The sequence below is a fragment of the Trematosphaeria pertusa genome (genome assembly GCF_010094035.1).
Source record: "Trematosphaeria pertusa strain CBS 122368 unplaced genomic scaffold BU26scaffold_3, whole genome shotgun sequence".
NCBI lineage: Eukaryota > Fungi > Ascomycota > Dothideomycetes > Pleosporales > Trematosphaeriaceae > Trematosphaeria > Trematosphaeria pertusa.
The window spans coordinates 2,623,165-2,644,883 of record NW_022987214.1 but is presented as its reverse complement, the minus strand read 5'-3'; the positions used below and the strand labels follow the sequence as shown (position 1 = coordinate 2,644,883).

The following is a 21,719-nucleotide window of genomic DNA, read 5'->3' as shown; positions in this document are numbered from 1 at the left end:
TATGACGAGATGCTGCTGCGAGCTCATCTCAACTCATCAACAGTCTCGTTGCATGTTCGGCGAACGCTTGATCAGTTCTTCTACCACAACATCGACACGCAGTCTCGCGACCAGGACCAGGTCGTGTACCGATACCAATGCAAGGGCATGCCGCCTGAAGAAATCGGCGTGGATCCTAAGATCTTCATGGTCGATCAGCTATGGATGTGGACCCTGGGAAAGGATCTCATCGTAACAGCCTTCCCGCAGCGGTGGCAGCAGCCCAAGAATGACCCTTTAAACGTCCTAGATGGCGTCATAGAAGACATCAACAGCAAGACGCGCGAACCTGTCCGCTCCGTGTACGACCTTGCTATGATCATTACGGGCCGCTGCTCCGGCGTCTTCGATCGGCATCGCATGGGCGACGAAGAATACCAGTTCCTAGACATGTTCGAATCGAGCATCGGCAACGCAACGGAGAGAGAAACAGCACTCTTCAAAAAATTCAACACGGCCTCCGAGCAAGCCTCAGCATGGCTCCAGCACCACCGCCGCCCAAACCGCTTCTCCCGCCACCTCGAAGCCGAAGGCCGCAACATCGAGCACAAAAACCGCCGGGGCTTCCACTCTCACTCTCATCGCCACGCTCTCGCTGACCCACCAATCTTGGAAGACCAGTTCCTAGCCGAGGACATGAGCCCCGTGCATGCACCCCTCTTCGTCGACAAACTCCTCGACATTGGCGCCGAAACCGACCTCCTCGCCGAAACAAAAGACATCCGCGACGAGCTCAACATGATCGTCAAAGTGCTCGAGGACCAGCGCAGCGTGCTCCCCGACCTCGAAACCAGCATCACCGACATCTACCGCGAGGAGCACAAGTCGCAGCAAGACCTAAAGCGGCGCTTCCGCGAGCAGCTCAAAACCATCGACATGCACCTCAAGGACCTCGAGCGCATGGACAAGCAAGCCGAGCGCATCTACAAGTCTATCACCGACCTGCTCGACCTCAAGCAGAAGCACGCCAACGCCTTCGAGGCCCGCTTCGCCCGCGACCAGGCCGCCGGCACCGCCCGCCAGTCCCAGACCATCATGGTCTTCACCATCGTCACCATCATCTTCCTCCCGCTGTCCTTCATCGCCGCCATCTTCACCATCAACATCCGCGAGTTCCCCCACCTGCCCGGCGGCGGCAGCGAGCCCAGCCTCCCGCTTGCTTACGTCAGCAAGTACATGTTCGGCATCGGCTTCGCTATCTCCCTCCCCCTCGTCGCTATCGCCCTCTCCCTCGACGCCATCAGCGACTTCTTCCTCGAGGTCAAGCGCCGCTGGCGCGAGCGCGGCAGGGCGAAGGCCCCTGCTTCGCCGCAACGCGCAGACCTCAGAGACGAGAAGTTCGACATCGAGTACAGCGTCGACATGCGCGCGCTGGAGCAGGCCCTGTCCGCGGGGCGCGTCAGTATGACGACGCGCGGGCGCCCGAGCCTGGAGAGCTATTTCGGCGCTGCGGGGGCCGGGCTGCTGCCTGTGACGAGTCGCGGTACGGCGCGGACGTCGCAGTCCCCGCGGAAGAACGAGTTCGTGGTGAGTGCGAATGGCGGTGCGGGCGTTGGGAGGCGTGGCAGTGCGGCGAGGCCGGTGCCGCCGGAAAGAATGAGCACCGGCTTTCGCATGAGGAGTAGTGCGGATGTGGAGAGGGGTGTTTGAGGGGCGGGGATTTGAGACTTAGTTTAATCGCCGACGAGCGGCGGTTTTCTTTTGGGTTGGCGGAGCTGAGGCTCTGCTAAAAGTCCTTGGGGAAAAGCGCAGGGCTAGTCCGATACCCACCCACCCGATTGTTGGTCTAATGGTAATGAATGACTTCACGGCTGCGCAACGGAATGCTTTAGTATGGCATAGCGTAGCATAGCATGCATAGCAGAGCGTCGTAGTAAGTGCTTCTTATCGTAGTATAGTATGGTATGGTATGGTAATGTGTATTTCACACTCACTTTCGCCGTTCTTACTATGAGCTGGGCTAGCTAGCTAACGTTCCGTGCCTGTGTCGCTCACTATGTTTGTTTGATTCTTTGTTCGATAGCTAAACTAGCGCGCTTGTTCAGTGCCCGGCGACAGATAAACAGACGGACAAATAGCCAGCTAGCTATCAGAACAGGTGGCTTCAAGGACATACTGTACTGTAGGAAAGGACTCGTTTAGCAAACGAACAGCGAATAGCGAAAAGAGGGAGGTATTCGTCGACGAGCCGAGAGAGCTTTTGTTGGATGATATGATATGATCCATTCAATCGTCTATGTTATGTATGTATGGTATATCACTATCCCAACACAACACAACACAACACGGCTATACATTCTCCATTTCACACACACGCTTGCACCACTCCCGCTCTGGTTGTCGGCGACTCTTGCACCCCCATCCCCCAACCAACCAACCACGCTCCTCTCCTCCTCTACGAACTCACCGCCTCCTCATCCGGCACCGTATCACCCTCCTACTCTTCCCGCCCCGTTCCCTCCGGCACATCCGTATCCGGCAGACTCTCCGCCGCCGCCCTCGCGACCCGCGTCTCCGCCTCCCACGCGCGAATCGCAGCCCCCGGGCTCCCGGGCAGCGGGAGCTCCTCGGCGGCGACGGGCTCGCCCGGACAAGAGGAGAGGACTGAGGCGTCCTGCGCGCGAGCGCGGAGCTCTGTGACTTGGCGCTCGCGCAGCTCGCGCAGGAAGTTTAGATAGGGGTTATTCCAGTCCAGGGAGAGATCGTGCGGGGAAGGGGAGGTGGAGGTGCGGGTTGCTGCTGGCGGGTCGCCGAGCGAGGAGGCTACTTCCGTGGGGCTGCCGGGGGGATAGAGCGGCGGGACTTCGCTGTTTTGTTCGTCGTTGGAGTCGTCTGCGTCGTTGGAGTCGCGGTGGATGCGGAAATTGGTTAGGCGGCGGTCGTCATTTGAGTCGTCGGACTCGGTGAGGTTTTCCAGCCACTCTTTGACTTTTTCCTGGTCTTCCTCAAAGCCGTCTGAGGGAGCGAAGGGGGTGAACGTCTGGTCGGGATCCAGACCACGGCGCGGGGGACTGCGCTTCATATTCGGATTGCGCGCCAGGAAGGAGGTGGTCAGCCCGATGTTCTCGCGGGCAGGGTTGCGCTTCGCGCGCTTCGCTCCGGGGGGGTTGACGCCGCCAGCTGCGAGATGCTGCTCCTCGGAGGTGCGCTTTGTCGGAGGACGGGCTTTAGCGCGGATCTGTTCGCGTTCTATAAGAGTGCGCGAGAGGAGATGGCCTATTGATGCTGGTGCTGGAGCTTGCACGAGCTCGACCAGTCGCTCCCTAGGAAGGCTCAGTCTTACCACCCTGGATGGCTGATCAGATGTTTCGGGCGGTGTTCGAGGACGAACCTTAGAAGAGGGACCGACAGGAATCAAGATCCACCTCGAGCTCAACTTCGCCTCCTGCTCAATCTCCTCAGCCGTCTTGAACTTCGACCAGTGCGCCGGCGGCGGGTGGTGGAACGTGTCGTTCGGCAGCCGCGGCAAAACCTTCATGTCGCCAAAGTAGGTCGGCAGGAAGGGATTTGCAGAGTGGATGTCCAACGGACCCTCTGGCAAGTGGCTGAACTGGTCGCCGGTTCGGGTCACTGTTGCAAAGGCGGCTAGACCTATCCGAGCCAGGACGATACGGCCTTGATGTGGCACCTGGCTGAAGTCCGACGGGTCCAGAGTCGGGAAGGCACGCTCATTGTTCGGTACGTCTTTCACATTGATGCCCAGTGCATTTGCGAAGGCTGGGAGCAGTAAGAGTGGAACATAGCATCCCTGGATCCTCGGCTCCCCTCGAACTTCTGCAAAATTGTCGCAACGAGCATCATTGTTGCTGACGCCGTCTCGGAAGCTCGCTGGTGAGGCATGCCGCTGCAGCTGAGTCGCGTTGAACATATCCGATGGTGCGTGATACCAAACATCGTGCTCCTCAGCGATCGTATATACCCGCGGTCGGTTGGGTACCCGAATTGTCGCCAGTTTCTCTAGTGTGTCCATCATGGGCGTTGGAAGACGACCGGCCTCCAGCAAAGTTTCCCTGAAAGCATTGATAGTGCCCGTCGAAACCTCGGACTTATGAGCAATATAGGCGTCGTACTCCGCCTCTATGACCTTCCGCCACTCTGGATAGAGCTCGCAGCAGACGACGAGGTATGAGGTCAGCGATTCTTTATCCACCATGACGTATAGGGGTCCCACGCCCCAAATGAACGAATAGACGTGAAAGGTAAACGTCCGAGTGACCTTGAACGTTCGCCAGGGCTTTTTTACCGGGCCTTCGAGGGCCCTCAGTTTGGCGCAAATGTCGAGGGGTGTGAGATCCCACGACTTGGGGTACAGCCGGTTTGGCAGATCATCCAGCCACTTGTGACCTAGAGATGGGACCAAAAAGGACGTTCTACCAATTCTAGATTCGTTCTGAAGAGCGGCCGGCATCTTGTCGATGAGCACTTGCAGCTTCGGCGATGTCATCGAAGCGATCTGAAGTAGCTGCGCGTTATGGCCCTGGTTGGTCTTTGCGCGGGACCACTCCATCTCTTTCTTCGCCAGCAGCTTCAGCAGGTTCAGACCTTTCTCGGATTGTCGATCACCGCCCTTATTCTCGAAGAAGTCTGCACAGACGCGCTGCACCATCTGATGCTCCTTTTCGGCCCGTTCTGTCTTCTCCCGCATTTCCGCCTCGTTAGAAGCATCCTGGGTTGGGCCTTTGCGCAGGCCCCAGATGCCGCAGCAGTCTTCGATGAGCTCCATTGCCTGTTGTGCATCGTTGATCATGTGGTCTTTGGGCATTGCCTGATCTGCAGGCACGGAGAATGCGCTAGAGTAGTTCACAAGAAGGAGCTTGTCGACCTCATCGCCCGCGAAGTGGAGGAGCACGCTCTCCCACGATACCGAACCATGGATGATCCGATGGTGGTGTAGGAATTCCAGAGCCGAAAACAGAGGGCGTATTATGGCCGTGGCAAGCTTGAAGCGGCGGCCGGGATGAATGGGCCTGACAAGCCACTCTCCGTGGAGCTGTGCATACGACATCATGTTCTCGTGCGAGGCCGTAATGACCGCAGGGATACCATCTAGCTCGACCGACAACTTGTACTGCACGATTGATTCGTCGACCTGGATGACGGTTAGCGCAGTCGTACATTCGCTCATAGACGGAAGTTCTTACCTTCTCCTTACAAAAGAGCCGGAACTCCTGATCGCGGCGAGCTCGGTGATGAGCGTCTCGATAGAGTTTTGCAGTTTCCCATTTCCCCACGAACCGCTGAAGAACCCGATACGAGTTGAGCGTCTCAGGTACCGCCACCCGATGCGTCTCTGCGCCAAGGATATACCGAGACTGTGCCCAGGCTTCTGATCGCTGCTCGACATGCTGCAGCGCGGGAAAGAGCACTGGAGGTCGGAAGTTAGGCTCCGACTTGAGAAGATCCGAAGCTGGCATGATCAGCCAGATATCGACCCTCAAGCCATGGATGTCAACGTGGTTAACCCGGCCTTGATCAAGGTGTATCGCATGTGGGAGCGGATTCTTCTGCTTCTTGGTTCGTGAGGTGGCGTTCTGGAGCAGAACCCCGTTCACGTTGGTGACGGTCTCCGTGACAGATTGCACTCTCCAGCAGTCGGACTCGCCCACAGGAAGCAGCGTGAACTGGTTCATTGCCACTCGGCTCTTCGGCAGGTATACGTCCAAAACGGGATCTGCTCGTGTTCTTGCTGCCGAAATGGTTCGCCTGACCGGCCTTGACCGTCCGAATTGATATGTTGGTTGCCCTCTCACACGATGGAGGTACACATGGCATCCTAGGACATCGTATCGACCAGTAGCTGGATTCGTACCCTTCACTCGTAGCTTCCGATACCGAGTGTCCCGATTTGCTATAAAAGCTTCTGGGTCATGGATAGTGACAATGGCGACTAGGTTATCGACGGCAACCCGATCCGGAATCTCTGGGCATCCCTCGGGGAGGTTGACTTGGTTGGGAGTGGAAGCTAGATCCATGTCGGTCGTGGGTCGGTCTCGATGTTGTTGTGTGGTCTTTCGAGTCGTGGTAAAGTGGGTCCGAGAGCGGTCTCCAGCCGTTGTGGTGCGTCTCGCCTGGAAGACCAAAGTCAATCAGGAGTTGGTTGTGGACCGAGTGGAGAGGGGATGACGTTGAATCATGAGATGCATGAGAGTGCATTTTATGGGAGGCCGTCGTCGCCATTGCATCCACTTCACCGTTGAGGGACTACCGCTAGAGGGGAAGTAGTGTCATTCCCCAGCTTGCTTTCACGCTGAGACCACCGCATGCACCGAATCATCGCTCCTTTTTCCAGATCGGTGACTCGAGTTTCGACGCGCGGAGGGCATGCCACGTTGGGCACGCTCAACACAGAGTGCATTCGGTCCGACGACTTCCTTCAGGCTTTCGGAGGCGGCGCGCACAGTTCGGCAGGCGCATCTTCCAGGTGTCCTTCTCTCTAGATATCTTCAAGAGCCAATTCCAGGGGCTCCGCTGACAGACGTTATTCAAAGTAGGCTTCGTCCGTGTGGTGGTCCCAGCAACGGTCAGTTGGGAAATCAACGAATTGGTGCTAAAAAGGATGAGTCACAAATACCAAAACCGCCCCCTGCTCCCCTACATCTCTACTGCTTACTAAACCCTGTCCTTAAGCCACAACCTAGGCCTGCGTCCCCCGAGCAAGCAAACGGAACATAGCAAAGGGCCGACTTTTCCTCGCCGCCTAAGCAGCCATTTGCTCACCTGACCGTGGTTCGTGAGTTTGAGCCGCCGCTCCTCGAACAGGAACCGTAGACATTGATACACACGGCTCATCCGAAACGCTCGATCTCCAAGAGCACCGAATGGGGACGACAAGGGTGACGGCGCGATACACCTGCTTCGAAAGGCAGAGGCGGAGGCTGAGCGTACCCACGACATGCCTGACATTGGCTATCATTCAAATCTCTGCGTACCAGTCTCTTAAAGCCCATCTCTTGGTCGAGGTTCTTTGCAAGGCCGTTGTCGCTCTGACAATTGTTTGCTCGATCATCCCCGCTGTCTCTTCAGGCGTTTCCAGAGCATCGCTCCTCGGAATCCATCGTCAGCTTCCTACTCAAAAGGATACCAAATTGGGAGGAGAATTCGGCTCAAAGAATTGCGCAACATGAGCGTGGCTTACGAAACTCTGGCGTGAGGAATGTGACAGTACAATGCGACGCTGGACGCTGGAACAGGTATTGTTGAGGAAGTCTGCCAAAATGAGCGCAAGAAGGCCGAGCGTGAATGCTCCTATGATGCAAACCTCTCCCTTGAGATGTGAGCTGTGCCCGAGGAGAAGGGGTGCGTGGAAGGAGAGAAGACCGATGCGAGGTGTCTTTTCTTCGGCGGTGGGGTTCTAGTCTCAAAACGGATTAGCGTGATCAGCCCCAGGCCGTTTCGTCTCCGTCCCCTCATCTCTTGCGCAAAAGCTTCTCTCTTAAACCGGCCTTCCGTCGTCGATATCCCTCATCGCGGAAGTCTCCAAGATGCTGGCTGTGGGTGTTGCCGACTCATGCTCGGTACGGCACGCCATTTCGCTGATGATCTATAATTTCTAGCTTTGTGTGCATTGTTAGATGAATACGCGCTCCCCGAGAAGCCAAAACGAACGTTTTAGCCAGGATCGCCGCGAAAGTCATCAAAGCGTTTACCCCGGACGAGACGGTATACGCAATCATCGATCGTGCCGACTGCTGAATGGAGGATGACCGTACTCGCTTCCTCAAGATTCTACTGGGGATGATGACGCAGTGTCGAGGGACGCTTCAGGCCATGGTAGTAGCGAATAAGACTGGATGGAATGTTAATGTGAAGTACCTTCAACATCAGGAAATGGTCATGCAAGGCGTATTACGTCAGGAAATAGTGGATAATATGTATTGAGAGGAGCAATGGCTGCGGACGCGTCAGCTTGTCAGTTATATTGCAACCTCAAGGAGGTTTCGTCTTCGAATGATGGACCTGCTCTGCGAAGCGCGACATACGTTGGACGCTGCACCGGGTATTGGGTAGGTTTAGGGCTGTTTCGCACGATCGAGTTTCATTCGCTAGTCATTCTCGAACAACGACAGAAATAGTCGCGCTTTGATATGCTAAGTTTAGTTTCATTTTAGCGTAGGCGGCCTTGCATATGCCGCACGACGCTTCTTGAAAGTAAGCACGTCCTCGTTCAAATACTCGTCTCAACCCTTCAATTCAAAGAGCGCGAAACGACTTTCAAAAATGGCTTCTACTGGTCGCTTAGTCCAGCTCACATCACTACTTCAAGAGAAGGTAAAGGAAGTCGACACTTACATACGCGAAAATAACCTCCCTGACCCCTCCTTCGACGCCTCATACCCACCGGTTCTCCACCTCCCAAAGCAGCCTGATGCAGCGCGACAAGCTGCCCTCGAAGCTTTAGACGAACTGCGCGCTCACCTTCTCGGGCCTGTCGGTACTATATACGAAAGTGTGCTAGATGTGTGTTCTCTTCTCCGCCAGGATTCAGGATAGGGTGGCTGACATTGCCCCAGCATACTAGTCCCATCAGCCTCCATGCGATAACGAGCTACGACATCATGAACGCATTTCCCACCAACGCGACGAGCACAATCCCCGAGATCGCGGAGAAATGCGGCATGCATCCAGACGACGCCACGACTATGATGCGCCACGGTCTCGCGCGGCGCTTATTCCTCCAGAAAGAAGACGGGCGGATCGCCCACTCCGCTTTGACCCGCGCAATCGTTGACGTCCCAAACTTTTCCAGCTTCATCACCGGCGCGCTAGACGACACGTGGGTCGCGGCTCCCTTTGTCGTGCCGGCTATGCGGAAATGGCCCGGCTCTCAGGAACCCAATCAGACGGCGTTCAACCTAGCGCAGGGGACTGACTTACCATTCTTTGAGGAGCTCGGCAAGAAAGCGGAGAGCTCTGGAGCTTTCGCAGACAGAATGAGCTTCTTCATGAGCAGTCCCGGTATGAGTCTCGACTATGCAATCGAAGGATATACATGGGCCGCGCACAAGGGCGGAACCATCGTCGACGTCGGAGGCAGCCACGGCGTCGTCGCGCTCAAGCTCTCTGAGAAATTCCCCGGTATGCAAATCACCGTCCAAGACCGCCCAGAGGTAGTCGCGCGAGCGCCGAAATCGCTCACCGGCCAGGTGGAATTCCAAGCGCATGACTTTTTCACCGAGCAGCCCATCAAGGGTGCAGATGTATACTTCTTCCGGTGGATCTTCCATGACTGGAGCGACAAGTATTGCATTGCTATTCTGCGAGCGCTTATTCCGGCACTGCGGACGGGGAGTAGAGTGCTGATGATGGAGGCTATTGTGCCTGAGCCTGGTACGATTAGTGGGTTTCAGGAGAGGCCGCTTAGGGCTTTCGACATGGGTATGAAGGAGCTGTTTAACTCGAAAGAGAGGAGTGAGGGAGAGTGGAGGAAGCTTTTGGGCGATGCTGATACGAGGTTTGAGGTCGTTGATGTGCTCAGGCCGGAGGGGAGTCAGCTGGGCATCATCGTCGTGGATTGGACAGGGTGAGGAAAGGCCGCCTGCACTTGCGTTCGGAACACAGGCCGCCTGGGGACTCCGGTAGTACGCTCAAACATTAAATGACGTTGTTTTCAATATCTGAAGGCCTTTAGGATTAGCTTTCCAGGGCAGAATTTAGGCAACCGAGTTCCCTTGAAGAATTGTACCCAAGCCAGCTCACGCTCGCACACATGAAAAGCATCAAGTCCAGTTAGCCCGATTCATATGCCACAGCGGAGCAACTACGGGCCGTGGACCCAGATAGCTCCATCGATTTCGCCTTGCACATGCGAAATACAAGTATGCTACATCACGCTACGTGTGTCTTGGACGAAGGCTTGTGATATTTTTTTTCAACTCCTGAGCTCACAAAAAGACCACTGTGGAGCCCATCACAGGCAAACATACAAGCTGCATGTGAAAGGTCACGTGCTTTTCAGTCCTCCAAGGCTAGTCCAGGAAAAACCACGCAATCCACTGTAGCATCGAAGATCTACGAGAGCCATATTGTTCCATTGTCATGGTTGTGTATGCTGATGTCTATTCGCACATTCATGGGCACATGCGAAGTGTGTCCTGCACGCAGACACTCTGCAAAATGCAAACTGGCTACGGCGCACGCCAGCCAAGGAAACCTCAGCATCTCGAGATCTCAGCTCTAAAAACTCGGTGAAGTCCCATATGCTCATTGGTCGCATCCCTCCTCCCAGTGTACGTACCCATCAAACATACCTCGGTACTTCCTAATCCGGCCACCTCGCAATCAAGAAATCCACCCTCTGATACGAACGTCGCGCCACCCCCAAGACGCGCCTCAGCCCTACGCAGCCAAATATATTCGCCGAAGCCAGGGCCAGCCCCCCACGCAGCCCGTATCGAGCAAGATTTTCCGGAGCGTGACTCACGTGGTCGAAAAAGTGCGCGGTAGCGCTCAGCACGCTCGGCGTTGCCGAGGTCATGAGTCACATTAGGGGCAGGGGATAAATCAGCCCACGTCCCGCGATCTCGTGTTCCCCTGCACTATAACAATCTGTGCCGCTCCTGCAGAAGCCTTCGGGAATTCGAATGCGACTTATACCCGATCGGAACGAGCTACCTTTATCGAAGTACAACATATCGACGCAACGACCTGAGCGCAGTTGGCAAAGCGATAGCTGCACCGACATCGCCGCAACAGAACAGATCACTACCAATACCTATCTCCGACACCAAAGATATCGAATATGTCTTTCATCATGTGGGGCGGCCACGTCGTCGACACCCTGCGAGGCTACCTCGTCGAGACAATCGTCTACCTCTACCTCCTTAGCATCATCCCACTGCACGAAAACCCGCTCAAGCCAGTGAGAGAACCCATCCACGAGCCTGCACTACACTTTAAGCCCATTTGGGAGGTGCTGCAGTCACCAATTTCGTCGCTCCACGCCGTGCTGGATGAGTTGCGAGACGTAGCGCGGGATCCAAGTGGGCAGTTGAAGATGCTGCTGGAGGCGGCGCGGGAGGAGAAGTCCCCGGTAAAGCCACTGGCTGACGCCCTTGAGAATGCCGTAGAGTGAGTATTTATGTGTTGTGTTTGTATTTGGAGATGGGATGCTGATGATACTAGGGAATACGAGCAGAGGCAGAAGGAAGCGGATTTGGAGATTGAGATTGCGTGGCGGGAGCTGATAGAGACGTCGGAGCATTATGTGCACTGAGTAGGAATGGGAAACGAGAAGGTGAGACTGAGGAGCAGATTGAATGGTTTGCTTTCTTGCAGCAAGACTGCGGGGGTTTGCTTGAGTCTGGAACGTACGCTACGGCGACCAGTGGAGTAATTAAGGACATCTGCTTTTGCGTCGCGAGGTGGTTAGAGGTCGATGCATTCGCCTATTGGCTCGAGTTGCTTTAGATACAGGGCTTAGAAGGAGGGAAGAAGACCCACATGCGTCGAGGCTCCGCATATATCGTACTGTCAATGTCTAATCCCAAATGATCAATTGCCACACAACCTTCTTCCTCTTCAACATCTTCATGACTCCGCTCGGAAGCAGATTCCTGTCGACGATGCTCAGCGCACCGAACCGCTGCCGCAGCTCTTCGGCGTACAGATGCATGATCCATTTGTTCTCGCTGCTCAGATCGTTCCAGCCCATAGCATGGGACTGTTTCAATTCGTCGAACCAGGGCTTGATCCCATTGGTGAGTCTAATATCATGGCTGGAGGGCTTGCGCATGAGATCCTGGTAGGCCCGCTGAAGCGCGCCTGAGTACATTTCGCGCTGAGACGTGTACTCTTCGAAGTCGTAGAAAGGTTCGTCGAGTACGAAGTTGTATTTCGCATTGCCGTCGAAGGCCTTGGTGAAGCGGCGCTGCTTCTCGGAATCAGAAAGTGCATTGAAAGCCTCCAGCCCAGTCTTATAAACCGCCTTCTCTTCTTTCAGGAATTCAGCGATCCGGTCGGTGGGGTCCTTCATCAGCTGGTCCTTCAAGACGTAGAATGGGATGAAGGGATTTTGTAGCCCGAGCCCGCCGAACTCCTCAGGCAGAAAGAAGAATGAGTCCGGAATGTCTTCCACGCCGAAACGATTTAGTATCTGCTCCCGAAGATACTCCGTGACGCTGCCCTTGTGGGATTCGAAGAGCTCACGTTGCATGTCCGCAAAGGTATTCAGAATGGCGTCAACATGTGCTTGGCCGAAGCAGTTGGCCGGCTTGCCGAACGTGTTCTGGAAAAATTTGCCCATACAAGCATTCCAGGTCTGGGTCCAGGAAATGATGCTCTTGCACTGGCCGAGCTGCTTCTTAAGCTGTTGAACGTGGGCCGACACTTGCTTTTGGTCAATAGTCCAGTCGCCGGATTCTGTCAGCTGAAGCATGCCCATGCAGACCGGGCCTTTGGGAAACTTGCCCGCGATCTCGACATTGCGGTCAGTGGTCGAAATGTAGACGGAGCCAGTTTTACTGGTGTTGATATCGAGGCCATGCAATTTCACGAATCCTTCGATGGTCTGCCATGCACTAGCACACTTGGAAGGTTCGCCACAGAGCCAAAGATCATCATGGAATCTGATGAGAGTCATTTCAGAGAGCCGATTGACGGCCACATCCATGCCGAACAGAACGCATTCGCCAAACAGCTTCTCGAAAGCATCGGTGATCGGGATACCCCGCTTTCGAACTCGTACGTCTTGCCCTGGAATTGGATCCATGCGTAGGGGCGCTTCAGCGAACTTCTTGAAAAATGTGATCCAATCTTCGGGCACGCCCCAGAACCGAAGGACAGCAAACAGCGTCGCATGCGGAAGACCAGTCGCATACCATTGGAGGTCGGATTGGACGACGGCGACGTCGCCATGCAATGCTTGACGGATGATAACATTTGTGGCGACCTGTCGAAGGAGCATTTGACGGATGCCAAGCCCTGTGCTGGTTTCATCGTTCGGATCGCTGTCCTCGCCATACGGATCCGACTCATCCGTCAACGAACTAGGCAGCGAAGAACACATGAATGTCCGGTGGAAGGCATTCATCTCCTCATGGGCCATCCCGCTTGTAGAGTAAGGGTAGGAGCCGGTGAAGAAGAAATGGCGGCCTCTCTCATCGTCTGTCAGCTCGTTCGGGCCGACCCAAAATTTCTTGTCGAGCGTCAGGAGCATGAAGCCGTTCTTGAACTCAGCACACCAGCAGACCGCGATATAATGGAGGAAGATAGCCTGAAGGATGTCTTGGTCCATCATGATCCGATATTTGCCGTTGGTTTGCTGACGTGGCTCGTAAAACAACCCATCATCGGCCTCCCAAGACCAATTGTCTAGGTCGGAAAAGCGGAGATTCAGCACTGAAGGGAGAATTAACAGGATTATTGAAATTGCAGCGGGCGAAGTATTTACCATCCGCAATTTCATCGAGAACGTCCTCGTTGGTTGAGAACTCGGATAGGGTCATCTTGGCATCGTCGTTGAGCAGATCGTTCGTCAGGAGAGCTTTGATGCAGCTCCTCAAAGTCTCACGGTCGAATGGGGTTGCACGTTGTTTGAGGTGGAGGCCAAAGTCAGCAATTTGCTTACGCATGGAATCCAATAGCTCTGTCGCATAATCGTCGTCAAACAAGGAACTGAGATACGCGTCGATCTTGACCTCATCCGTCTCCAGGGGGGTGAAGACGACGCTGCTGAACTTATCCTTCAGGTTTTGCAGTGTGTACTTCTGAATATACTCGAAGGATCCATCCAGATCCTCTTCTTTGCGCTCCGATTCGACAATGGGTGCACTCTTCGCGTCAGTCCATTCCGACAACAGTCGATAGTACAGGTCGGCGAAGCTGAACCGTTGGCTCTCTTGGCCCAGCTTCTGGTGCATATCTCTCTCGAATTGGCGCAGAACCGCAGAGGACATTGAAGGATCGCGACTAGACTGTTCTAGATACCGGCCCACATTCTGAACCAAGTTCTTGCGGTCCTCATCCACGTACCAGACGCCCTTGTTGCTGGAGGAGAGGTCGCGAAATCCTGAGAGTAGGATGGCGAGCTTGGTACGGTCATCAGCTGAGGCTTCTGCAGACTCAACGAGCTTAGCCTTGCGTGTCTCGAATGTCTTTCGACGCTTGTCCTGCTCCTGCATCTTAGTGGTGGTGATAGACTGGAGCGTCTGGGAGAGAAAGCTGGATCCGGCCATGGCTGATGGGCTAGGAAATTAAATAATTCAGTCGTTGAGTCTTCTGGAGGGTAGATTGGGACTGAATTGAGAGGAGAATGCGAAGCAGATGCGTCGGCACGAGATCACGCAGGGTTAAATGAGCCAGTGGATTGAATGGTGGCCCGAGGTGCGTGCCTAGGCAACAGCGCTTCCTTCGGAGAGAGAGCCGTGCGAGGTTGCGATTCAGTGCAAGAAATCCGCGCGAGGATTCTAAGGGCATCTAACCACTCAGCGCACTGGGGGGAAACTGAAGACGCTGCGGAAGACGTCGCTGCCTTGTTAGCGTAGACAAAAAGGTGTCATCTGAAGAGCGGTGAGATGTGATTTGGGGGCGGAAAGGTTCACCTCGAAAAGTTACCGTTGGGACTAGGCCAAATCAGGAATGGCCTGCCCCACTCTACGTCACATTTCGATTAGTAGACCCGCGGGCCCGGGCAGAGCGAGCTGCTAGGCCAGTCTAAGTTAGCCGGGACTGCAGGTTGGTTTCGGCCTTTCCTTTTAGTGATTAGCGGCGGCACGCGCAGATGCCAAGGCTCGGATGCCCTGTGAACTAGCTGAGATAACCATGGGAGAGATCAAACTACGGACAAAACACCAACATATCAGACACAATCTACCCATCATGGCTTCGGAATCTCCTCCGCAAGCATTCATTCCAAGTCGTGACGATGTCCATGCCGCGCGTAGCATCCTCTCGTCCCTGGGCGTGCCGAACGAACTAGTGCTTGAAGTCCTCCACTTCGCGCGCTACTGGCCCGAGACAACCCACGAGACCAGCGATCACTTCGTTCTTTTTGACGAGAAATGGGATGTCGACTTCACCGCGGCATTCCCCTACCTCTGGGTCCCAATTGGGTCCTCGGACGATCCAGACGATGAAGAGCAGCCCAAAGTCCGGGAAATCGAGTTCCTTATCGTCAGCCACGACCAGGGTTGGACTACGGAGGATACGGCGGGAACCTACAAGACATCCTCTTGGTTCGAAGTGTCGCACGCTCGAGCTGGTCCGGCGAGCGATATGCCACCTGAGCCCATGGGGCCGTTCCCACATGTCGACCGAGCACGAGAGTATCTCTTAGATGGTGCCCACAATATTGAGCTCATGCCGCGGTCGTCGTCAGAAATGGAGCCTCAGAGGTTGCATTGCCGCGAGATGAGAGAGGTGGCTAGCGAGCCAGAGATATTTCGGAAAAGGGCGCCCCCTTCTGACGAAGGGAGGTATGCCTGGTACTTACAGGGCAACAAGGTCGGCAGAGGGCCATCTGTTTTTGAAGGCGACTTGGTGAAGCGGTATCGCGTTGTCTGGGGATGTGCGGCGAATCCGCGGTGGGAGGGCAATGAGGGCGCTGGACGTGGAGAAGGCTTCCTGGATTCGCTGCGGAATGGGGATTGGATTGTCGTTTGGGCGAGGGCGAAGGTAAGTCCTGTTTTCTTATCCCCTCTTGTCTAGTGATTATGTCCGTTTCGCTGACCAGGATATGCAGAGGAGAGGCTGGGATAATCACGTGCTCGGAGTACGTGTGACAGTCCGGTACACGATCTAACATCAACATTCGGACATGTTACGGCATCCTCACTCGAAAGAAATGTCTCTCGAAAGGAATGTCTCCCTTCTCTTCACTCATCACGTTTGATGCTTTTCAGTCATTCTGTCGTCAACATGGAGAACTGGTATCTTGTATTGATATGCTTCATTTTATCTTTTGGTTGGCGTCACCCGGCTATAAGGCAAACAGTATGTGTCTAGCTCGAGGAGAGCACTCAAATTTCAAAAAGGAGGTAAACTTCCTCCTCATCGCCATCTTTCTGCTTTGAGTTCTGCATATTGCACTTGCGCCACTCCGCGAACGAACCATGCTCAAGTTCACACTTAGCGCAAACCTTCTTCGGGCCGGGCTTGACATCATCAAGCTTATCTGTCGCGTTGTGGAACAACCTCCCAGAGTAAGCTTCCTCATCGCAGAGAGGCGCGTTAGCGCCAACCGTACCTTTCGGAGGAGCTCCGGCCTTAGCCCGTGCCTTCGCGACGCGCTCAGCATCCTCTTTGGCTAGTGCCTCGAGTTTCTGCTTTTGCTTCTCTCTCTCGGCACGAACGGCAGCGGCTTTTGCGTCAAGGTGTGCTTGCTTGGCTGCTTCCTTGCGTGACTTCTCCTCCTGCCGGGCTTGCATTCGAAGAGCTTCTTCCTCGGCACGTTGTGCTTCGGCACGCTTGCGGTCTTCGGCTCGTTTGCCCGGTTGGAAGGAAGACACTGGGGTAGTCCGCCGTGCACTGGCAGCGGCCTTCTTAGGAGCAGGAGTAGGCGGTGTCTGCGGATAACCCTTCGGCTTCGACATACTCGCAAGCCACTCCTCGTGCTCCTTCTCCCGCCTAGCTACCTTCGCCTGATACACCTGCATCTGGATTGCGCAGTGCGCACGCAGATATGCATCATCCTGGTGCTCCTCCGCTAAGTCCACCCAGGTTTGGAGCATAAATTTCAAGCCCGCGTCGTCCAGCTTCGCATCGTTAGCATCGCGCTTTGCTCGCTGTTCTTGCAGGTATGCGAGATCTTGCTCGACTTTGGCTTTCATAGCCCGCTTTTCATCAGGAGTTGTTAGGTGGATGGAGTGTGAGCGCTTGGGTGTTGGAGAGCTGGGCTTTCGGGTGTACGCTGAGCGGTGGAAGGTGGAGCGTTTTGCGTCGACGCGATTACCGTGGCGTTCGAGTTCGGCATCGTAGGCGGCTTTGAAGGAAGGACTGCCTAGGACGTCGTAAGCTTCTTGAATATCGCGGAATATAGCGGCATGCGATGCTCGCTCTTCCGGCGTAAGGTGAAGGGTTTTATCGGGGTGGTGGATGAGCACGAGCGCTTTATACGCTGCGCGGATGACTGGGAGATCCGCCTCTGGCGCCAGGCCGAGCGTTGCGTAGTGGGTTTGGATGGTCGCGGTCATGGTGCTGGTCGGTATGTTGCTTTTCGGGTTGTGCCTTTGTGATGATCTCTGCTGAGGAGCAACATGGCCATGCTTATATGCAGTGTCTGAGAGAGCGACGTGAGCCAGAACAATGTCTCACATGGCTCGACATTGTTCTTGCTGGAAATGTGAGGGTAGCTGGACTGTCTTGAGTGGGTTCAGAGTCGCCTTCACAATGCTTGATGACAAGCGAGGCTTTGTTTTCAGTCGGGAGCGTTGACATGACCACAACTCTGTCTGGATTCACCTAAAAGTGAGCCTGGAGCGTAAGTGCGCGTCTTCAAACCCAATCTTCGAGCGATACAATACCAGAGTATGAAAGCCAGAATCAGTCTACACTCGACAGTCGAAGATGGAGGGCAAGAGAAGCGGGATACGAAGTCAGTCCGCACCTTACCCCCGAACCGCCGCCGTGTCGTCCCCCCAGTCCGCCATCGCGATTGGGCTGCAAGCGACACCCTCGGACCGACCCGAAAAGGAAATATCGCATGCGACTCCGGGATCCCACCGCGTTCTCGAACGGCAACGGCGCCGATAGCGTGGGTTGAAGCGACGGATGATTGGAATACGTCGGTGACGGGGGAAGATAGACCCAGGCGCAGCCATCGCTTTCTGGCTGAATTCCGTTTCCACGGAGTCTAGAAAAGGCAGCCCAATCTTTCTTACGTACAAGGATTCAGTGCGTGGGGTCTCATGGGAACTGGAGGGACAATCTGAACTGCGTCAAATATGCTGTATAGCGAGCAGGAGATCCACACGCGAAGGGCAAGGTACCTCACGCCATATATGGCGAGACAATCCTGGAATTTTCTACAGAGATATGCATCTTGCGCCCGTCATAATACGCGCGACCGGCGAATAGCAAGGTCCATATTTCGTGGCCGATGCGGCGTGGACAAGGCTGCGCAAAGAGTGGGGATGCACAAGCGACGAAAATATCAGTTGCGTTACGGGCGCCCTTCTTATAGGGCAGGCGATCCTGCTCCTCAGATGCCTCCTCACCACTTCACCTCGCCAAATCTCTGACGCCAGATTCCCCGTCCGAACATCAACCACCATCCCGAACGTAACCAATCCAAACGGAGTGCCGCATGTTAGCGACGCCCTTGCTGATGGAGAGTCATGTCTCCCTTCGATCCCGCCCACAGCTCTGGGGCGCCGACCTACACCGCCGTGTCTGCAAGTCTGAGTTTGTCTGGACTTGATGACTTCGCCCCCCTGACCGATTCCGACATGGCGGGCGCAGAATGGTACGGCCAGGATCCCTATCACCATGCCGCGGTGCCCGAACACCTGCTGCTGTCGCGGGGACACGAAGAGCTTTCTGTCAGCGCTGGATTTGGCTATGCGTCGCACAATGTGCCCGTCAGCGAGGGCTTTGGAGGTGGGTACGCGTTTTCCCTTTGCGCTCCCCTTTTTATTTCTTACGCTTCATCTCGTCGACCTCGCTCCATGCTCGCATTCAATCGCTCTTCCAGCATTATCTGCCTACAACCGCTTCACGTCTGCACGAAAATCCGGGGTGGTCGTGTATCGGATGTCGTCATTACGCTAGTTTGCACGCAATCGCACGTGACCTGGGCGTCCCCAACATGACGATTCCGCGGCTCCCCCACAGTCCCGTTCGTTGATCTCACGAAGCCACATTACATACCATCTTCAAGACTCTGACAGAATTTCCTTCGCTAATGTCTTGTACAAGGCCCACAATATCCACCAGTTAACCACCCAATGAACGGCAACCCGTATCCTCCGTTTCCACACGACCATGGCGTGCCGCCTTTGGATGACCTAGCACCACTTTCGCCTATCCACGCATCGTACAATTCGAATCCTTATCAGACGCCATACCCTGACAGCACTGCCTCGTCAGCTCCGAGCGAAGACCCCATCATCGCCGACGCAGAGGAGGACAAGCGGAAACGGAATCAGGCCGCCTCTGCACGCTTCAGGCAGAAAAAGAAGCAACGAGAGCAGCAGATACTTGAGCAGAGTCGGGAAATGCAGGAGAAGACCAAGAAGCTGGAGAACGAGGTGGAGGGTCTGAAGAGAGAGAACACGTTCTTGAAGAAGTTGCTGGTGGAGAAGGTGGATAACATGAGCGATGAGGATAAAGCATCACTGGCAAAGGCTAAAGACGCAATCTGGAAAGAGAAAGGATGATTGATGATATTGTTTTCTGGTCTGGAAATAGAAGGGCTTCGTGCGGTCAAGATATGGGTGCGAAGAGAGGGGCGCAAACGGTGCTTGGGGTCCGAGACGGCGTTGCTAATCTACTTCAAGCAAGGCGGGATAACGACTTGACGAACCTGGCATGAGCATTTCTTCTACCTTCGTATACCGCCAGCATGATGGTAACGGTCCTCTGGCATAGCTTGGTGCATATGACGTTGAACGAATCACGGAGTTTGAGGAGCAATGCCCTTTCTGTATCTTCAACTTCTCTCGAATCCGTTTCGGTATGCAGCTTCTGCAGACCAAATCATCAAATGCTGCCCAACGCGACAAACATACCCTCAGCTAGCATCCAGCTAGTCACCGGAGGCTCATCGTCTCCCATTCGCTAAAGCCAGTGACTGGCACTCGCCTCGCACGCCCTCCGCAACTATTTATCCATAAGCGCCTTTTCGATGCCACGGATACTGTCTGGCCACGTGCGACCTCGCGAGTGGGCTGATCGTTGGATCCCAATATGCGTCTATTCGTCCCAGCGCGGAGACTACGAGCCCAGCTTTGAGATGATGGGGCCAAGGACACGGGGACATCAAAGCAGATGCGGCAACTGCAACCGGAAGAAAGGGCTTTTGGTGCACTTGTTCTCCCGTTACATGGGTACCATCCAAACGTCAAACATTACCACACCAAGGACGTGGTTGAGCTCAAAAAATCACCACTTGTACCACCGGGATACGAAAACGGTCCAACTCATGTCATTCGCGGCACATTGCGGTGTCTGCGCCAGGATATCGCCTAACCAAGGAACAAATGTTCAGATTACCAGGCTACACTTTTGCCGATGATTTGCCTACAGAAAACAGAGCAAAGAACGTCCCCATCGCGCTTAGCGTGGTTGCGCAACCCATTCTCGCGTACCAAAATCCACCCAATTCACGCACGTCGCCAGCATCACGCCGCCCAACGCCTCCCAGGCTTGATATCCTTCCCACCGTCCGGAAAGCCCAAGGATAGGATTTCCCTGATAGGATCGTTCGGTGCCAGCTCGTGGGTATTGATCCGACCCTTAGGTATAGGATTCCAGTAGTCGCGGCACGTCGCGCCCCTGTATGTTAGGAAGACGGCAACAGTATCTGTAAAGATTCCAAGGTTAGCAATCTCTTCTGCGGGTAAGAATTGTCTAGCAACGTACCCGTTTGACCCCGCCAGTTCCCTTCGCAGTTGTCAATGGCGCCGTCCATGAAATCCTTCCATATCGGCGCCATTTTCGGCTTGCAGAAGCAGTCTTGGTGAGAGAAGGATTTGCCGGGTGACCAGTGGCTTGGTAGCTCGCAGTAGAGGCGCTCTTCGCCCCACTTCTCGATGATGTCGGTGACGATCTCGTCTTCTCGCTGGAGGTGGGTGAGTAGGTTGGCGTGGAGGCGTGGGATGTGGATTTGATTTGGGGAAGCTGAAGGGGAATGGAGAGAGGGGAGAGGGATGAGGTGGGTGACTTACAGTGCAGAGGGGCCAGAAGCTTCTTTTCGACAGCTTGTGGGTGCTGGTTTTGATTGCATGGTCTTCGAAGTGTGCTGTCAGATTCCGGGGCACAGTCTCAGTCTCGGGAAGCACAACCCCCTTGGCGGGGGTTAGCATGAGGAGAGCCAAAGCTAGTGGAAGTACGAAGCGCATCTTGAAGAGTGGACTTTGTTTGGGGCTTGGTTGGAGTGTAGACTTTGTCTGGACTGGGTAGGTGGAGAAGTGGTGTCGGGGGAGAAGATGATGAGAGATATCTAGGAGGGGAGGTAGGTCTTTTATACCTGGGATGCAGAGCTGGCTCCGTGCAGACTTTTTCTGCGCCTTGCCTGGAGCTGCCGTTGAGGCCCAGCTGAGCAATGCGTCCATGGTACCCTGAGGTGTCAACCAACGAGACGATCCGGGAGCCGGCAAATCTTTTGACTCATACTCGAGTGCAGCTCGTGGATTCGCCAGAATGAGGGAGAGAACTTGGGTCGGGCATGGACGCTCGGCTCGAGTTGCCCGGTGTCATGCCTGTTGGTTTCGTGAAACCAGAGACATGAACGACCATCTGGTGGTTCCTGGACATGTGACCTGAACAAAGAAGGCGAAAAGGAAGGCTTGGGCACATTGGGCATCGTAAAGAGGCGTACAACCCGTGGCTCCTGATGCCAACAATTCGAGGATGTTCGATTCTGTTGGCCTTTCTTGATCGGTAGCCGCCTTCGGTTCCAACTCTGACATTTCTCCACGATAGTATCAGTTGCAGCGGCAGGTTTAAGCGCACACCGCCCCATCTTCGACCTGAGAATTTTCGGCACAGTGGTTCAGACGACCATGATTTTGCATTCCTTCTAGATG

General features: G+C 54.8%; 10 protein-coding genes across 10 annotated transcripts; 5 read left to right on the top strand and 5 right to left on the bottom strand.

Annotated features, from left to right (window-relative positions):
• Nucleotides 1-2,476: 2,476 nt before the first annotated feature.
• On the bottom strand, nucleotides 2,477-6,011 carry BU26DRAFT_501874 (uncharacterized protein; the record flags this gene model as incomplete). The annotated part of the gene is made up of 2 exons (XM_033826598.1): nucleotides 2,477-5,128; nucleotides 5,181-6,011. 2 exons carry the CDS (start codon nucleotides 6,009-6,011, stop codon nucleotides 2,477-2,479), a joined length of 3,483 nt encoding a protein of 1,160 aa, XP_033688739.1.
• Nucleotides 6,012-6,559: 548 nt separating this feature from the next.
• On the top strand, nucleotides 6,560-7,388 carry BU26DRAFT_516038 (uncharacterized protein). The gene has a single exon (XM_033828229.1). It carries the CDS (start codon nucleotides 6,858-6,860, stop codon nucleotides 7,161-7,163), a length of 306 nt encoding a protein of 101 aa, XP_033688738.1. The 5' UTR covers nucleotides 6,560-6,857; the 3' UTR covers nucleotides 7,164-7,388.
• A 740-nt stretch (nucleotides 7,389-8,128) lies between these two features.
• Nucleotides 8,129-9,754, top strand: BU26DRAFT_548133 (S-adenosyl-L-methionine-dependent methyltransferase). The gene is made up of 2 exons (XM_033831922.1): nucleotides 8,129-8,496; nucleotides 8,550-9,754. Exons 1-2 carry the CDS (start codon nucleotides 8,257-8,259, stop codon nucleotides 9,561-9,563), a joined length of 1,254 nt encoding a protein of 417 aa, XP_033688737.1. The 5' UTR covers nucleotides 8,129-8,256; the 3' UTR covers nucleotides 9,564-9,754.
• Nucleotides 9,755-10,645: 891 nt separating this feature from the next.
• BU26DRAFT_229048 (uncharacterized protein) lies at nucleotides 10,646-11,285 on the top strand. The gene has a single exon (XM_033820838.1). It carries the CDS (start codon nucleotides 10,778-10,780, stop codon nucleotides 11,108-11,110), a length of 333 nt encoding a protein of 110 aa, XP_033688736.1. The 5' UTR covers nucleotides 10,646-10,777; the 3' UTR covers nucleotides 11,111-11,285.
• Nucleotides 10,986-11,544, bottom strand: BU26DRAFT_516034 (uncharacterized protein). The gene has a single exon (XM_033828228.1). It carries the CDS (start codon nucleotides 11,379-11,381, stop codon nucleotides 11,157-11,159), a length of 225 nt encoding a protein of 74 aa, XP_033688735.1. The 5' UTR covers nucleotides 11,382-11,544; the 3' UTR covers nucleotides 10,986-11,156.
• Nucleotides 11,325-14,506, bottom strand: BU26DRAFT_516033 (uncharacterized protein). Its single transcript, XM_033828227.1, has 2 exons — nucleotides 13,427-14,506; nucleotides 11,325-13,374 (listed from the first exon to the last, which is right to left on the bottom strand). The coding sequence occupies exons 1-2, from the start codon at nucleotides 14,208-14,210 to the stop codon at nucleotides 11,516-11,518; spliced, it is 2,643 nt and encodes an 880-aa protein (XP_033688734.1). The 5' UTR covers nucleotides 14,211-14,506; the 3' UTR covers nucleotides 11,325-11,515.
• Nucleotides 14,507-14,804: 298 nt separating this feature from the next.
• On the top strand, nucleotides 14,805-16,022 carry BU26DRAFT_516032 (uncharacterized protein). The gene is made up of 2 exons (XM_033828226.1): nucleotides 14,805-15,648; nucleotides 15,716-16,022. The coding sequence occupies exons 1-2, from the start codon at nucleotides 14,854-14,856 to the stop codon at nucleotides 15,773-15,775; spliced, it is 855 nt and encodes a 284-aa protein (XP_033688733.1). The 5' UTR covers nucleotides 14,805-14,853; the 3' UTR covers nucleotides 15,776-16,022.
• BU26DRAFT_228990 (DnaJ-domain-containing protein) lies at nucleotides 15,885-17,333 on the bottom strand. The gene has a single exon (XM_033820837.1). The coding sequence runs from the start codon at nucleotides 17,163-17,165 to the stop codon at nucleotides 15,993-15,995; it is 1,173 nt and encodes a 390-aa protein (XP_033688732.1). The 5' UTR covers nucleotides 17,166-17,333; the 3' UTR covers nucleotides 15,885-15,992.
• A 975-nt stretch (nucleotides 17,334-18,308) lies between these two features.
• Nucleotides 18,309-19,349, top strand: BU26DRAFT_501868 (uncharacterized protein; the record flags this gene model as incomplete). The annotated part of the gene is made up of 2 exons (XM_033826597.1): nucleotides 18,309-18,570; nucleotides 18,889-19,349. 2 exons carry the CDS (start codon nucleotides 18,309-18,311, stop codon nucleotides 19,347-19,349), a joined length of 723 nt encoding a protein of 240 aa, XP_033688731.1.
• Nucleotides 19,350-20,312: 963 nt separating this feature from the next.
• On the bottom strand, nucleotides 20,313-21,032 carry BU26DRAFT_561002 (uncharacterized protein; the record flags this gene model as incomplete). Its single annotated transcript, XM_033832861.1, has 3 exons — nucleotides 20,313-20,494; nucleotides 20,554-20,752; nucleotides 20,859-21,032. 3 exons carry the CDS (start codon nucleotides 21,030-21,032, stop codon nucleotides 20,313-20,315), a joined length of 555 nt encoding a protein of 184 aa, XP_033688730.1.
• Nucleotides 21,033-21,719: the final 687 nt, after the last annotated feature.